General features: G+C 45.5%; 1 protein-coding gene across 4 annotated transcripts in view; it reads right to left on the bottom strand.

Moving 5' to 3' along the window:
- Nucleotides 1–13,092, bottom strand: part of LOC124001217 (E3 ubiquitin-protein ligase TRIM9-like) — a 132,723-nt gene extending 119,631 nt beyond the window's left edge. For all 4 annotated transcript variants that reach the window (XM_046307843.1, XM_046307842.1, XM_046307845.1 and 1 more), the window contains exon 1: nt 12,148–13,092. In XM_046307843.1, coding sequence (XP_046163799.1) covers nt 12,148–12,984 — 837 coding nt within the window. In that variant the 5' untranslated portion in view covers nt 12,985–13,092. The remainder of the gene's footprint in view (nt 1–12,147) is intronic.
- Nucleotides 13,093–14,621: the final 1,529 nt, after the last annotated feature.

Here is a 14,621-nt window from a genome sequence, read left to right on the forward strand (position 1 = left end):
CACATAGATGGAGGAGGGGGTACTCACTCACCACATAGATGGAGGAGGGGTACTCACATAGATGGAGGAGGGGGTACTCGTTCACCACATAGATGGAGGAGGGGTACTCACATAGATGGAGGAGGGGGTATTCACATAGATGGAGGAGGGGGTACTCACATAGATGGAGGAGGGGGTACTCACTCACATAGATGGAGGAGGGGGTACTCACATAGATGGAGGAGGGGTACTCACATAGATGGAGGAGGGGGTACTCACATAGATGGAGGAGGGGTACTCACATAGATGGAGGAGGGGGTACTCACCACATAGATGGAGGAGGGGGTACTCACATAGATGGAGGAGGGGGTACTCACATAGATGGTGGAGGGGTACTCACATAGATGGAGGAGGGGTACTCACATAGATGGAGGAGGGGGTACTCACTCACCACATAGATGGAGGAGGGGGTACTCACATAGATAATGGAGGGGTACTCACATAGATGGAGGGGGGGTACTCACATAGATGGAGGAGGGGGTACTCACTCACCACATAGATGGAGGAGGGGGTACTCACATAGATGGAGGAGGGGGTACTCACATAGATGGAGGAGGGAGTACTCACTCACATAGATGGAGGAGGGGGTACTCACATAGATGGAGGAGGAGGTACTCACATAGATGGAGGAGGGGGTACTCACTCACATAGATGGAGGAGGTAGTAATGGTCCCAGTCATCATAAAGCACCAACACACACACACACACACATAAAACAAAATGCTGGAAAGCATCTGGGATAAATCATATGAGGTCAGGTACTTTATCTAACACAACATCTATGGGGATTCGGTTGTTATGGTGACACCGTGGCTGGTGTGACTGTGCAGTTGTCCTTAGAACGGGGGGCGCTCTGCCAACATCACGTTTGATATTATACAAATGGAACGCATTCGTAAACACTTTGACTGAACAAAATCTCTGAGGCCTGTGTACCAAATGGCACCTTATTCACTCCATAGTGGCTCTGATAGGGCACTGGTCAAATGGGGGGGGGGGGGACTACAATATAGGGAATCGTGTGCCTTTTGGGATGTAGACAGTGACAGGGCCAGAGAATTACAGATCAACGGACAACAGGGACAATGGACTATAAGCCAATCGTCTTGTTGACGACAGGAACATGACAGAACACTGTCATCTGACAAGACCAGGGGCTTTGTGCTTTAAGGAAACAAGCAACTGCTTATACAGTACAATAGCTTTGATCCGTTCCACAATGACACTTCTCTACTGTCCCAAATGGCACCCTATTCCCTATAAAGTGCACTACCTTTGACCAGGGCCCTATTCCCTATATAGTGCACTACTTTTGATCAGGGCCCTATTCCCTATATAGTGCACTACTTTAGACCAGAGCCCTATTCCCTATATAGTGCACTACTTTTGACCAGGGCCCTATTCCCTATATAGTGCACTACTTTTGACCAGGGCCCTATTCCCTATATAGTGCACTACTTTAGACCAGAGCCCTATTCCCTATATAGTGCACTACTTTAGACTAGAGCCCTATTCCCTATATAGTGCACTACTTTTGACCAGGGCCCTATTCCCTATATAGTGCACTACTTTAGACCAGAGCCCTATTCCCTATATAGTGCACTACTTTTGACCAGGGCCCTATTCCCTATATAGTGCACTACTTTAGACCAGAGCCCTATTCCCTATATAGTGCACTACTTTAGACTAGAGCCCTATTCCCTATATAGTGCACTACTTTTGACCAGGGCCCTATTCCCTATATAGTGCACTACTTTAGACCAGAGCCCTATTCCCTATATAGTGCACTACTTTAGACCAGAGCCCTATTCCCTATATAGTGCACTACTTTTGACCAGGGCCCTATTCCCTATATAGTGCACTACTTTTGACCAGGGCCCTATTCCCTATATAGTGCACTACTTTAGACCAGAGCCCTATTCCCTATATAGTGCACTACTTTAGACTAGAGCCCTATTCCCTATATAGTGCACTACTTTAGACCAGAGCCCTATTCCCTATATAGTGCACTACTTTAGACCAGAGCCCTATTCCCTATATAGTGCACTACTTTTGACCAGGGCCCTATTCCCTATATAGTGCACTACTTTAGACCAGAGCCCTATTCCCTATATAGTGCACTACTTTAGACTAGAGCCCTATTCCCTATATAGAGCACTACTTTTGACCAGGGCCCTATTCCCTATATAGTGCACTACTTTAGACCAGAGCCCTATTCCCTATATAGTGCACTACTTTAGACCAGAGCCCTATTCCCTATATAGTGCACTACTTTAGACCAGAGCCCTATTCCCTATATAGTACACTACTTTTGACCAGGGCCCTATGAGCCCATCAAATGGCCACTATTTACATCCCCCCTCCCTCCCTCCCCCCTTGTTTTGTACACTGCTACTACTCGTTGTTTATTATCTATGCATAGTCACTTTACCCCTACCAAATTATCTCGACTAACCTGTACCCCCGCACACTGACTCGGTACCAGTACCCCCGTATATAGCCTCCACATTGACTATGTACCCCCTGTATATAGCCTCCACATTGACTATGTACCCCCTGTATATAGCCTCCACATTGACTATGTACCCCCTGTATATAGCCTCCACATTGACTATGTACCCCCTGTATATAGCCTCCACATTGACTATGTACCCCCTGTATATAGCCTCCACATTGACTATGTACCCCCTGTATATAGCCTCCACATTGACTATGTACCCCCTGTATAAAGCCTCCACATTGACTATGTACCCCCTGTATATAGCCTCCACATTGACTATGTACCCCCTGTATATAGCCTCCACATTGACTATGTACCCCCTGTATATAGCCTCCACATTGACTATGTACCCCCTGTATATAGCCTCCACATTGACTATGTACCCCCTGTATATAGCCTCCACATTGACTATGTACCCCCTGTATATAGCCTCCACATTGACTATGTACCCCCTGTATATAGCCTCCACATTGACTATGTACCCCCTGTATATAGCCTCCACATTGACTATGTACCCCCTGTATATAGCCTCCACATTGACTATGTACCCCCTGTATAAAGTCTCGTTGTTGTTATGTTATTGTGTTACTTTTTATATTTTTTTTACTTTAGTTTATTTGGTAAATATTTTCTCGAACTGCCCTGTTGGTTAAGGGCTTGTAAGTAAAGCATTTTCACAGTAATGTCTACACTTGTTGTATTCGGCACATGTGACAAATAAAGTTTGATTTGATTTGATTTAGCCTTATGGGCTCTGGTCAAAAGTAGTGTACTATATATAGGGAATAGGGCTCTGGTCAAAAGTAGTGTACTATATATAGGGAATAGGGCTCTGGTCAAAAGTAGTGTACTATATATATGGAATAGGGCTCTGGTCAAAAGTAGTGTACTATATATAGGGAATAGGGCTCTGGTCAAAAGTAGTGTACTATATATAGGGAATAGGGCTCTGGTCAGAAGTAGTGTACTATATATAGGGAATAGGGCTCTGGTCAAAAGTAGTGTACTATATATAGGGAATAGGGCTCTGGTCAAAAGTAGTGTACTATATATAGGGAATAGGGCTCTGGTCAAAAGTAGTGTACTATATAGGGAATAGGGCTCTGGTCAAAAGTAGTGTACTATATATAGGGAATAGGGCTCTGGTCAGAAGTAGTGTACTATATATAGGGAATAGGGCTCTGGTCAAAAGTAGTGCACTATATAGGGAATAGGGTTCTGGTCTAAAGTAGTGTATTATATAGGGAATAGCGCTCTGGTCAAAAGTAGTGTACTATATAGGGAATAGGGCTCTGGTCAAAAGTAGTGTACTATATAGGGAATAGGGCTCTGGTCAAAAGTAGTGTACTATATAGGGAATAGGGCTCTGGTCAAAAGTAGTGTACTATATAGGGAATAGGGCTCTGGTCTAAAGTAGTGTATTATATAGGGAATAGCGCTCTGGTCAAAAGTAGTGTACTATATAGGGAATAGGGCTCTGGTCAAAAGTAGTGTACTATATAGGGAATAGGGCTCTGGTCAAAAGTAGTGTACTATATAGGGAATAGGGCTCTGGTCAAAAGTAGTGTACTATATAGGGAATAGGGCTCTGGTCTAAAGTAGTGCACTATATAGGAAATAGGGCTCTGGTTTAAAGTAGTGCACTATATAGGGAATAGGGTTCTGGTCTAAAGTAGTGCACTATATAGGGAATAGGGCTCTGGTCTAAAGTAGTGCACTATATAGGAAATAGGGCTCTGGTCTAAAGTAGTGTACTTAATAGGGAATAGGGCTCTGGTCTATAGTAGTGCACTATATCGGGAATAGGGCTCTGGTCTAAAGTAGTGCACTATATAGGAAATAGGGCTCTAGTCTAAAGTAGTGCTCTATATAGGAAATAGGGCTCTAGTCTAAAGTAGTGCACTATATAGGAAATAGGGCTCTAGTCTAAAGTAGTGCTCTATATAGGAAATAGGGCTCTGGTCTAAAGTAGTGCACTATATAGGAAATAGGGTTCTGGTCTGAAGTAGTTTACTCAATTGGAAGTATTTACACTTGAAGTATTTGAATTTGAAGTGCGCCCTTATTGCTGAATGGAGCTGAATGGCACACAACAACAATGTAGCTAAGGATCGATGTAATCCTTTTCATCCTGCCTGAGAGAGTCAACCTGCATTTCTATGGCACGCCGGCCCCGTGATTGGTCACCCGTGATTGGTCACCCGTGATTGGTCACCCGTGATTGGTCTGTGTCAGCAGTAGTCAGAACAGATCACTACTTTCCTGCAGTCAAATGAACCCAGTGGCCTCATGGGTGGAATGTTATTCATGTTATTCATAATTTTAGAATTAATAAACCTTATTTTTAACAATAACAAAAAACTGCTGAAAATCTGGTGTTTCTTTATGTCAAACGGTTTTTGTTATATTTCAGTCTTCTGTGATGAATATGTAGAGTAAAGAGTAATATTCTAAATGTAATTACATGTCGTCTCTAATCTGACATGGTACATGTGTCTTCTTTCTAAACCCATAACCATGTGTGTGAGGTGGATACTTTTGTTTTCAAAAAGGTTCAGACTACCACGAAACAGTCTGTGTGACCTCTGCAGCAATTAAGCTTCAACTCCTCTCCTAACGACATACACCCTTCTCATTAAGCTGTAGTGAGTAATTCACCAAAAAGTCTACTACACCTGTTGTATTCAGCGTTTTACTGTGAGGTCGACTACACCTGTTGTATTCAGCATTTCACGATAAGGTCGACTACACCTGTTGTATTCAGCATTTCACTGTGAGGTCTACTACACCTGTTGTATTCAGCATTTCACTGTAAGGTCTACTACACCTGTTGTATTCAGCATTTCACTGTAAGGTCTACTACACCTGTTGTATTCAGTATTTCACTGTAAGGTCTACTACACCTGTAATGTCTACTACACCTGTTGTATTCAGCATTTCACTGTAAGGTCTACTACACCTGTTGTATTCAGCATTTCACTGTAAGGTCTACTACACCTGTTGTATTTTGCATTTCACTGTAAGGTCTACTAGACCTGTTGTATTCGGCATTTCACTGTAAGGTCTACTACACCTGTTGTATTCAGCATTTCACTGTAAGGTCTACTACACCTGTTGTATTCAGCATTTCACTGTAAGGTCTACTACACCTGTTGTATTCAGCATTTCACTGTAAGGTCTACTACACCTGTTGTATTCAGCATTTCACTGTAAGGTCTACTACACCTGTTGTATTCAGCATTTCACTGTAAGGTCTACTACACCTGTTGTATTCAGCATTTCACTGTAAGGTCTACTACACCTGTTGTATTCAGCATTTCACTGTAAGGTCTACTACACCTGTTGTATTCAGCATTTCACTGTCAGGTCTACTACACCTGTTGTATTCAGCATTTCACTGTAAGGTCTACTACACCTGTTGTATTCGGCATTTCACTGTAAGGTCTACTACACCTGTTGTATTCAGCATTTCACTGTAAGGTCTACTACACCTGTTGTATTCAGCATTTCACTGTAAGGTCTACTACACCTGTTGTATTCAGCATTTCACTGTAAGGTCTACTACACCTGTTGTATTCGGCATTTCACTGTAAGGTCTACTAGACCTGTTGTATTCAGCATTTCACTGTAAGGTCTACTACACCTGTTGTATTCAGCATTTCACTGTAAGGTCTACTAGACCTGTTGTATTCAGCATTTCACTGTAAGGTCTACTACACCTGGTGTATTCAGCATTTCACTGTAAGGTCTACTACACCTGTTGTATTCAGCATTTCACTGTAATGTCTACTAGACCTGTTGTATTCAGCATTTCACTGTAAGGTCTACTACACCTGTTGTATTCAGCATTTCACTGTAAGGTCTACTACACCTGTTGTATTCAGCATTTCACTGTAATGTCTACTACACCTGTTGTATTCAGCATTTCACTGTAATGTCTACTACACCTGTAATGTCTACTACACCTGTAATGTCTACTACACCTGTAAGGTCTACTACACCTGTAATGTCTACTACACCTGTAATGTCTACTACACCTGTAATGTCTACTACACCTGTAATGTCTACTACACCTGTAAGGTCTACTACACCTGTTGTATTCGGCAGGTGGTTATTCTCAGTGGTTCCTTGTCGTTTCCTTTAAGGGAAGCCATGGCTTGTTGGGTTCGAGTCACAGCGTCGCTTTACCCACAGATTGGTTCGCTGTTGAATATACCTGACTCTCTCCCGGTTGCTTATATTGACCTATTGATTTGAGAGGCTTCATTTAAAACTATGTTGTCTGTAGAAACAGAATATAGTCACAGTTTTGACGATACAAAACGGAGCTACGAACTCTCCATGTGTATTATTTGATTGTGTGAGAGTATTTTTTTGGGGGGGTTTTGCCTTTTACATTACACTGAATTCCCAAAAAGGGGTTTTATGTCGCTTAAGCAGAACCGCGTGTGTGTGTGTGTGTGTGTGTGTGTGTGTGTGTGTGTGTGTGTGTGTGTGTGTGTGTGTGTGTGTGTGTGTGTGTGTGTGTGTGTGTGTGTGTGTGTGTGTGTGTGTGTGTGTGTGTGTGTGTGTGTGTGTGTGTGTGTGTGTGTGTGTGTGCGTGCGTGTGTGTTTTAGTGTCAGTGTGTGTTGTCGTATAACTATCAGTGTTTGTGACACTGTGGGTGTATCCAAGTGCCAATGGAGAAGCCTCCTGTCTGTCTGTCCTCGAGGGTGTTCAGTCAGGAATGCCTGTTGGGTCTGAAAGCTGCCCATCCATATCTACCAGGCCTGCCAGCTCTCCCTCCCTCTTCCTCCCTCTTCCTCTCTCTGCCCCCCCCCTCTCGCTCCCCTCCCCTCCCCCTCCCTCCCTCCCTCCCCTCCCTCTCCCTTACCGTCTCTCTCTCCTCCCCTCTGTCTCTCTCATTTTCAATTTAAGTGAATAAAAATGAACAGTAAACATTACACTCACAAAAGTTCCAAAAGAATAAAGACATTACAAATGTTGGGGTGGCAGGGTAGCCTAGTGGTTAGAGTGGAGGGGTGGCAGGGTAGCCTAGTGGTTAGAGTGTAGAGGAGGCAGGGTAGCCTAGTGGTTAGAGTGTAGAGGAGGTAGGGTAGCCTAGTGGTTAGAGTGTAGAGGAGGCAGGGTAGCCTAGCGGTTAGAGTGGAGGGGTGGCAGGCTAGCCTAGTGGTTAGAGTGTAGAGGTGGCAGGGTAGCCTAGTGGTTAGAGTGTAGAGGAGGCAGGGTAGCCTAGTGGTTAGAGTGTAGAGGTGGCAGGGTAGCCTAGTGGTTAGAGCGCTGGACTAGTAACCGGAAGGTTGCAACCCAAGAACCCCTGAGCTGACAAGGTACAAATCTGTCGTTCTGCCCCTGAACAAGGCAGTTAACCCGCTGTTCCTAGGCCGTCATTAAAAATAAGAATTTGTTCTTAACTGACTTGCCTAGTTAAATAAAATAAAAATATTATGTCTATATACAGTGTTGTAATGATGTGCAAATAGTTAAAGGCCAAATAAATAAATATGGGTTGTATTTATACTGGTGTTTGTTCTTCACTGGTTGCCCTTTTCTGGTGGCAACAGGTCACAGATCTTGCTGCTGTGATGGAACACTGTGGTATTTCACCCAATAGATATGTGAGTTCATCAAAATTTGATTTGTTTTCTAATTCTTTGTGGATCTGTGTAATCTGAGGGAAATATGTGTCTCTAATAAGGTCATGCATTTGTCAGGAGGTTAGGAAGTGCAGCTCAGTTTCCACCTCATTTTGTGGGCAGTGAGCCTTTCTTCTCTTGAGAGCCAGGTCTGCCTACGTGTTGTTGTTTGTTTAGAGTTTTCCAATTTTCCCAGAAGTGGTTAGATTCTATGGATTCTTCAGTTACATTGAGCTGATTTCTGACATGCTGTTCCTTCTGTTTCCGTAGTGTATTTCTGTATTGTTTTAGTGACTCACCATAGTGAAGGCGTAGACTCAGGTTTTCCAGGGTCTCTATGTTTTTGGTTGGACAGGTTTCTCTATTTCTTTCTGAGGTTTTTGCATTCTTCATCAAACCATTTGTCATTGTTATTAACTTTGTTAGGTTGTCTGCTTGACATTTTTAGATTTGATAGGGAAGCTGAGAGACTCTCTCTCTCTCTCTCTCTCTCTCTCTCTCTCTCTCTCTCTCTCTCTCTCTCTCTCTCTCTCTCTCTCTCTCTCTCTCTCTCTCTCTCTCTCTCTCTCTCTCTCTCTCTCTCTCTCTCTCTCTCTCTCTCTCTCTCTCTCTCTCTCTCCTCTCCCTCCCCCTCCTACTCTCTCTCTCTCTGCCCTCTCTCTCCCCCTCCCCTCTCTCTCCCCCTCTCCACCCCTCTCTCTCCCCCCACTCTCTCTCCCCCTCCCCTCCTCCTCTCCCCCTCTTTCCTCCTCCCCTCTGTATTTTTGTCCTTTCATAGATTTGTTTTGTTTGATCTCACATTGTTTTACTAGTTTTCACTTCACTGTTCACAATATGTCTGTGTATTTGTGCTGCTGTTCAAGCAAACACGTTGTTATGCATGATATCTGTAGAGAGAGAGAGAGTGTGGGGGGGGGTGGTGTGTAGGCTGGGGATGGTTGCTATATCAGGCCCTCTCCTCCTACTCATAGAATGACACACTGGGTGCTGGGAGGGAGAGAGAGCTGGAAGGGAGAGAGAGAGCTGGGTGGGAGAGAGAGAACTGGGAGAGAGAACTATGAGAGAGAGAGCTGGGTGGGAGAGAGAGAACTGGGAGGGAGAGAGAGAGCTGAGTGGGAGAGAGATAACTGGGAGAGAGAACTATGAGAGAGAGAGCTGGGTGGGAGAGAGAGAACTGGGAGGGAGAGAGAGAGCTGAGTGGGAGAGAGATAACTGGGAGGGAGAACTATGAGAGAGAGCTGGGTGGGAGAGAGAGAACTGGGAGGGAGAGAGAGAGCTGGGAGGGAGAGAGAGAACTGGGAGAGAGAACTAGGAGAGAGAGCTGGGTGGGAGAGAGAGAACTGGGAGGGAGAGAGAGAGCTGGGAGAGAGAACTAGGAGAGATAGCTGGGTGGGAGAGAGAGAACTGGGAGGGAGAGAGAGAGCTGGGAGGGAGAGAGCGCTGGGAGGGAGAGTAGAGCTGGGAGAGTGTGTGTATGTGTTGCCCATGACAACTCAGATTCTCTAAAGTGGGCTTGACATCTGTAGCCCACTGAAACACAGCCATGCGAGACCATCTGTAGCCCACTGAAACACGGCCATGCGAGACCATCTGTAGCCCACTGAAACACAGCCATGCGAGACCATCTGTAGCCCACTGAAACACAGCCATGCGAGACCATCTGTAGCCCACTGAAACACAGCCATGCGAGACCATCTGTAGCCCACTGAAACACAGCCATGCGAGACCATCTGTAGCCCACTGAAACACAGCCATGCGAGACCATCTGTAGCCCACTGAAACACAGCCATGCGAGACCATCTGTAGCCCACTGAAACACAGCCATGCGAGACCATCTGTAGCCCACTGAAACACAGCCATGCGAGACCATCTGTAGCCCACTGAAACACAGCCATGCGAGACCATCTGTAGCCCACTGAAACACGGCCATGCGAGACCATCTGTAGCCCACTGAAACACAGCCATGCGAGACCATCTGTAGCCCACTGAAACACAGCCATGCGAGACCATCTGTAGCCCACTGAAACACGGCCATGCGAGACCATCTGTAGCCCACTGAAACACAGCCATGCGAGACCATCTGTAGCCCACTGAAACACGGCCATGCGAGACCATCTGTAGCCCACTGAAACACAGCCATGCGAGACCATCTGTAGCCCACTGAAACACAGCCATGCGAGACCATCTGTAGCCCACTGAAACACGGCCATGCGAGACCATCTGTAGCCCACTGAAACACAGCCATGCGAGACCATCTGTAGCCCACTGAAACACAGCCATGCGAGACCATCTGTAGCCCACTGAAACACGGCCATGCGAGACCATCTGTAGCCCACTGAAACACAGCCATGCGAGACCATCTGTAGCCCACTGAAACACAGCCATGCGTGACCAGAGGCTTTATATATATATGAGGTTTTATAGATAATATATATATATATAAGCCTCATATATATATTATATATATCTGAGGCTTTAAATATATATATATATTAGGCACGTTGAACAGCTGAGAATGTGAAGGGGACCAGAAAATACTTGAGTATGGAGATAAAAACACCAAGCTTCTGTCCTACACGGCACCCTATTCCGGCAGGGTAGCCTAGTGGTTAGAGTGTAGAGGAGGTAGGGTAGCCTAGTGGTTAGAGTGTAGAGGAGGCAGGGTAGCCTAGTGGTTAGAGTGTAGAGGAGGTAGGGTAGCCTAGTGGTTAGAGCGTAGAGGAGGTAAGGTAGCCTAGTGGTTAGAGCGTAGAGGAGGCAGGGTAGCCTAGTGGTTAGAGTGTAGAGGAGGTAGGGTAGCCTAGTGGTTAGAGTGTAGAGGAGGTAGGGTAGCTTAGTGGTTAGAGTGTAGAGGAGGTAGGGTAGCCTAGTGGTTAGAGCGTAGAGGAGGTAGGGTAGCCTAGTGGTTAGAGTGTAGATGAGGCAGGGTAGCCTAGTGGTTAGAGCGTAGAGGAGGTAGGGTAGCCTAGTGGTTAGAGTGTAGAGGAGGTAGGGTAGCCTAGTGGTTAGAGTGTAGAGGAGGTAGGGTAGCCTAGTGGTTAGAGCGTAGAGGAGGTAGGGTAGCCTAGTGGTTAGAGTGTAGAGGAGGTAGGGTAGCCTAGTGGTTAGAGTGTGGGGGCGGGGGTAACCAGAAGGTTGCAAGTTCAAACCCCCGAGCTGACAAGGTACACATCTGTCGTTCTGCCCTGAACAGGCAGTTAACCCACTGTTCCTAGGCTGTCATTGAAAATAAGAATTTGTTCTTAACTGACTTGCTTAGTAAAATAAAATAAAAAATTCCCTTATAATGTTCCTATATTACCATAATATAGTGTGGGCCCTTGTCAAAAGTCGTGCACTATAGAGGGTATTAGGTGCCAATTGGGAAGCAAGCCTATGTCACCTATTCCTAAGCCACAGTATAATGTATTTCTCATACGTCACATTTAATAATCAAAACGGGTCCAAACTTTACAGGGTTACAGAAAAGGGGATGGTAGCTTTCCCTGTGACGCAGCAGTACCGCTGCTGGTCCTCTCTCAACAAGAACCCTATGACTCTACCTCTGCGTCTGGCCCCTCGACAATTTATTATACTCGGGAGACGGACGGGAGCGCCTCTTGTCAAATGTGATTCTGCCACAGTCTTGCCCAAGGGGATTTACTGACAACCTTGGAGCAGATAAAGGATAGAAGCTCATCCCAACAGGCCACTTACTGAGACTGAAGTGAAGCGTGAGCAAAACATGTAATAGATTTTAGGCTCTTATTTAATCAAATTGTTTTCACACACAATCAATTCAACTTGGAACTTAAAAGTTACGCTTATATTAAAATGTAGAATAGCCTACACGCTATTCGTTTCCACAATTGCATCAACGAACGAAATTAATAGGGACACATTTAAGGACTGTAATTTGTGAGTTTATGCGCGCGTTATGACATTGGAAAAATAGAGGTATAAATGTAACGATTTGGAACACGTGACCCTACCTTGTGTAGTTTCCACATAGCTCCTAGAGCCTTGACTTCGTGTGTCCCGTGCTTCCCTTCCTCTAAACACTGGTAACACACCGGCATCTTGCACTGAACACAGTACATGCTCAGGTTCTCCAGTTCGTGCTCCGTACAGGTAGAGATCTTCCGGGGACTTGTCCGACGGCTTATACGGCCCTGTGCCGGGGGTACGAGGCGATGCTTGGCTAGCGGACCTCGAGGGGGGTGGCACCTCAAGCGACAAGGGTCACAGTAGAACACGTCACATTGCTCGCACATCACAGTGGCCTCTTTGGGACTCTTCTCGCAGAGCTGACACTTGAGAGCGGCTGTTTTGCTCTGCTGGTAGCGGTCCACGACCCCTTCAAGCACCCGGTTCTTGGCAAACCCGCGGAGCCCCCTCTCGTCCAAGATGAGGCTGCGATGACACTGCGGGCATGTGAGGCAGGAGTTGCGTGGGATTGGAGGTAGGGAACCTGGGTGTCCAAGCAAGTGGTGCTGAGAAGGGGGTTGGAGGACGGCAGGGGGGAAAACACGCACCCCGTTTGGGGATTTCTGGCAAGGGGTGGTCGGGGCACTAACGAAGCCACCATACGAACCGTATCCACTGTCCGCCTCGCTGTACAAACTCATTTTATCGAGATCCAGGTAGTCATAGTCGGAGACTCCCGAGCCAGAAGCACGGCTACTCTGCGGAGATTCAGCGTCCGGGGTCTGCACTAGGATATTCCGAGCGCAAGCCAGGCAGATGTTGTGGGAGCACGGTAGAATGATCGGCTCCCGGAAAAACGATCCGCAGACAGGGCATTTTAATTCTTCCTCCATCTCATCCATTTTAAATTCTCTTCGTAGTGAAATAGTATCTCTCAATTCCAGAAAATGAGCTATATGTGATAACTCAAAATGCTATTGCGCAGAAACAGCGGACTTATCTTTCAGCATCTACCACCGCAAATGCATCCTTGGAAGTAAGCAGGCGACGATATCCTGCAAACTATCCAAGACAACGCACTTTCTGACCAATAGACACACGGTATTGCAAATGCAGGTGAATCCAGAGCAGTTATTGGACAAGGCAGCTGTCAGTGTAATGGTTATTGTCCAATCAGACGTCAGCTACGACCACGACATTTCCATATGACGATAATAGCGCCTTGCACGAACGATCCTCTAATTGATATTGATTGGAAACACAACACGCAATTTTAAAACAGGCTATAGGCTATTACACTATGAGCATAAACCAATAATGCACATTCTATATTGCATGTTCTATATTGCACATTCTATATTGCATGTGGGACATGTTCAGCAACAAGTAATTTTCCATTAATTCTATTATATTCTAATAGTATTATATTCTATTCAGTTCTCTCTTTCTATATCTCAACTACTCTGCGTGTTTTATTGAAGGAGGATTCATGTCTCGTCAAAAACAAAAACAAAAAAACAAGTTCCTCTTCTGTTGATGACATAATTAACATCACAATGGAGACCAACACCTTGTCTACCCACAGTAGAAGGAAATGCTGTAGAATGCTCTAGGCGTTACAGCAGAGCCGGAGGCTCCAGACCTCTCCATCTCTCAGCTCAAATAGCACCAGCCATTTCTAAGGCTTCCATGGCAACCCAGACGGGATCTATAAGAGCAGAAGAGGGGGGGGTCTTGAGAGGAGGGGATTTACACTCCTTTAATGAGATTGGTACATCCATAATGGTAAATAGCCGTTGATTCTAAAATAATAGAACTTGTAAATGAGCTACTGAGCTTAGTTCAACTATCTGACCCCATCCATAACGTGTGGCTATCCAATTTCTGTTTACGAAAACAATCCCATCTACTGTCTCTTTTACGAAAACATAAGTGGTGGACAAACTGCAGCGTGTAGATTGCATCCATGTTTAATTGAATAAACACAAACACTACAAAAACTCCCTACTACTAACACAGCACAAGGACATTGAATCAGGAAGTCTCTAAATATGGTTCCCAATCAGAGGACTCTGATTGGACACGTAAAGCCTTATCCTTTATTTAACTATGGAAAAACACAAAATACTTCGACCAGGGCGTGACAGTATCCTTTATTTAACTAGGCAAGTCAGTGAAGAATAAATTCTTATTTACAATGATGACCGACCGGGGAACAGTGGGTTAACTGCCTTGTTCATGGGGGCAGAACGACAGATTTTTACCTTGTCAGCTCGGGGATTCGTTCCAGCAACCTGTTGGTTACTGGTCCAGCGCTCTAACCAGTAGGCTACCTGCTGGTTACTGGCCCAGCGCTCTAACCACTAGGCTACCTGCTGGTTACTGGCCCAAAGCTCTAACCACTAGGCTACCTACCTCCTCTAGCCTCTAACCACTAGGCTACCTGCTGGTTACTGACCCAACACTCTAACCACTAGGCTACCTGTTGGTTACTGACCCAACACTCTAACCACTAGGCTACCTGTTGGTTACTGGCCCA

This window comes from Oncorhynchus gorbuscha, linkage group LG17 (assembly GCF_021184085.1).
Source record: "Oncorhynchus gorbuscha isolate QuinsamMale2020 ecotype Even-year linkage group LG17, OgorEven_v1.0, whole genome shotgun sequence".
NCBI classification, from domain to species: domain Eukaryota; kingdom Metazoa; phylum Chordata; class Actinopteri; order Salmoniformes; family Salmonidae; genus Oncorhynchus; species Oncorhynchus gorbuscha.